General features: G+C 30.4%; 1 protein-coding gene across 2 annotated transcripts in view; it reads right to left on the reverse strand.

The window, feature by feature from the left end:
• LOC106789193 overlaps nucleotides 1–3,202 on the reverse strand; it is a 260,249-nt gene that overhangs the window by 7,575 nt on the left and 249,472 nt on the right. For both annotated transcript variants that reach the window (XM_014753197.1, XM_014753196.1), the window contains exons 8-10: nucleotides 3,025–3,091; nucleotides 2,774–2,945; nucleotides 1,866–2,091 (exon numbers count right to left, since the gene is read on the reverse strand). In XM_014753197.1, the coding sequence (XP_014608683.1) occupies nucleotides 1,866–2,091; nucleotides 2,774–2,945; nucleotides 3,025–3,091 (465 nt within the window). The remainder of the gene's footprint in view (nucleotides 1–1,865; nucleotides 2,092–2,773; nucleotides 2,946–3,024; nucleotides 3,092–3,202) is intronic.

Raw genomic sequence — 3,202 nt, forward strand, 5'->3', positions numbered from 1 at the left:
TTTTACTTAAATATATAATATATCAATATATATATATATGATATATTTTTTTTTTTATTGATTAATAAAATATATAATATTTATTTTATAAAAATGTGTGTAATAATCCTTTTGAATGCCTGAGGCCAGGTTTATTGTCCAGGCATTGGTTGACTACCATTGTATAATGGAATTGTTTGGGGGGAATGCAAAAGGTTAAATATTTTTTTATTTATAAATCGATACGAATTTTTTCCTGATAATCAAATATATATATATATATATATTTATTTCGTATATACGTGCATAGTATATACATTGAAAGTTGATTCACATTTGAAATTATTTCTACGAATCAATGAAACTACGAATCTTTTCGTGTTACGAATAATTATTGTGTGAATAATAATAATATTAATTTCGTAAGAAAATTATTCATGACGGGGAAAGAGAGAGAGAGAGAGAGAGAAAGAAAGAAAGAATAGAAACGTAATTTCATTATATCGATTAGAAATAATCGATAGGATATAGTAATTTGCATTATTTTTATAATTGTGAATAATATTCAAATGAATATTATAAGATAATTATTATAATCGAAAGAATTGTTAAACAACAAAGATAACTTTCTTTTTTCTAACGGGAGGAACGAGACGATAGATAAAAAATCAATGAAAAATTATTCCTATCTAAACTCTCTAATTAATTATCATTAAGTATAATTAATAATTAGAGACAATGGTGGTTAGTTAACGTAGAATGTATGAATGTTCTCTATATCGAATAATCTGATATCGAATATGATCCCACATACGTGGACGTATCATTAGAAATGATTTGATGTGAGTAATAATATCAAACCTGCAAGTTTAATCGCAGAATTATGGCATGTTAAATAATTAGTAATGGTCAATGTTAACGATGGGATATGTGGTTTAGAGAAAGATAGATAGACAAAGAAAAGGATAGCTAGATAGATAGATAGATAAAGAGAGAAAGAGATAGATCATGCTGTATAGTATGAAACGTAATTATAGTAGGAGAGACGATTAGTGTAAACGTCGAAGGAAATCGGAAAGCATGGTGTTTGTGAGCCGGACACATCATTCTAGGTGCTGACCAAGCACCGGAAGCCAATCTTCTCTTGTATTCCTGTCTTACTCTTACTCTCTCTCTCTCTTTCTCTCTCGCATACTATGAACTATTATACTACTACGACTACTATTACTATAATACTATTACTACTACTACGACGACTACTATAGAGTCGGACTCGTTCGATCGTCTCGAGGCTCGCACTCAACACGTCCGAGTTAAATGAATCATCTCGCGTGACGTATACCTGTGGGAAATGTCTTCTCTGAGTCGTATATATCCGTGTGGGTTTGTTGGTAGTAGTGATATGGTGGTGATGGTAGTGGTGATGGTGCCTGTTGTATGTTTAGCAAGGAATGGAGCGTAAGCAAAACGGGAGAGGAAATGACGATAGAGAATAACTAAAATATTATACGAATATGTATGTATGTGTTATGTTAATTAATCAGTCTACTCGGTATTTGTTCATAAGTCCTTCCAATTTCATCTCTAGAGTCATCTATGGTGTATGTGTTGTGTGTTAAAATAAATAACTAAAGTTTGACAAAAAGTTATATTCCATTCGTATTATTCTTTTATTCTATATATATATATATATATATATATATATATTATGTATGTGGTAGTATAGTAATTAAATGGATATATTTAATGTTTCTATATTATATTAAAATAGTATAAATCATATATTCAATACGATTATGCATCCTATCGTTCGTTTGAAGTTGAATTATTTCTATGTTCGTAAATTATAGAGATATATTTTGTATATTGTATTATTATGAACTTACTTGAACGTCACTGCTCGCATAATCTCCACTCTCTCGTGAAGCCCTTGAGTGTGTTAAAGGTATGATCGTAGGTGGATTGTTATGGCCTTGAGGTACGATCAATCCTCGCATCGTCGAAGCTGTACCTTTTGAACGTTCACGTGGTAGACTTATGTCTCCGGCTGTTCTCAAGGAGATCACTCCTTCTCCTCTATTTTCCGGTCTTGGATTTAACGTAAAGCATACTCTGTAATTAGATTGTTATAATTACATTATAATTTGAAATTGTTAACACACTTGTTGACCTACTATATATATATATATGTGATAATGATTTAATTAATGAATAATTTAATTAGAATTTTCTTGAAGAAGGGGAAAAGATTTGGGAGAGAAAATATTAGAATTATTAAAATAAATATATAAATAATATATACAAACATTTTTGTGCACGCGTGATTATTCTATATTTTAATCATTTTCACGAGTAAATTTTATACCTACGTGATAACTTAGTAGAAATGAAATTATGTCGAGTATTTTGAGATAATAATTTATGTAAATTATATGAACGCGTATGCAAATAGGGATAATTATTTGGGTTTAGTTAAGATTGAAATGATATATAGTAGACAAATAGATTTATAATTGTTTAATAGAATTATGATGGAGAATGTTGTGTCCAATATGTGTAATTCGAGGAAAAAATTTTGTTCTTTTATCTACAAAATTGTGTTGAAATCCCTAAGGGATAAGTTCCTTTAGTTCGTGTTGGTTTCTCTATTTAGAAGATACTTTAAAGTATACTTCACAAACCAAGAATATCCCAATGGAATAAGACCAAAATATACTCGAGTTCAAAGCTGTTAAGCGTTTATGTAAATATATTATATGCATACACACATACATACATATACGCGAATATTTACCTTCCATTTTGAATGGTAGCCGTAGGCACGGGACCACCACTTGCTCCCATAAGAAAATCTTCCGGGTCCGATTCGTATGGTGGTTCATCGTACCAATGTTGACCTCCTAAACCACCACCCATACCACCGGTACCTCCACATCTGGCATCTTCATCGTACATGTAGGTGTCATCTAAATAATGTAGATTCGATCGGTTTTCAATATCTAAATTCAATATTGAAATTCATCAATGATCCTGTCTTCCACTTACCTCCTGTAACCTGACCTCGTCCATCTCGTCCTAACTGCATCAATCCGTGTCTTATATCTCTCAATATCTATAGAAAAGAGAGAGAGAGAGAGACAGAGAACAACAAAAATAATTAATAAAATATAATACACACGTATATATAAGTATATATAATTATATAATATATATAATATATTAT

The sequence above is a fragment of the Polistes canadensis genome, unplaced genomic scaffold (genome assembly GCF_001313835.1).
Source record: "Polistes canadensis isolate GaletaPanama2010 unplaced genomic scaffold, ASM131383v1 scaffold_169, whole genome shotgun sequence".
Classification (NCBI taxonomy): domain Eukaryota; kingdom Metazoa; phylum Arthropoda; class Insecta; order Hymenoptera; family Vespidae; genus Polistes; species Polistes canadensis.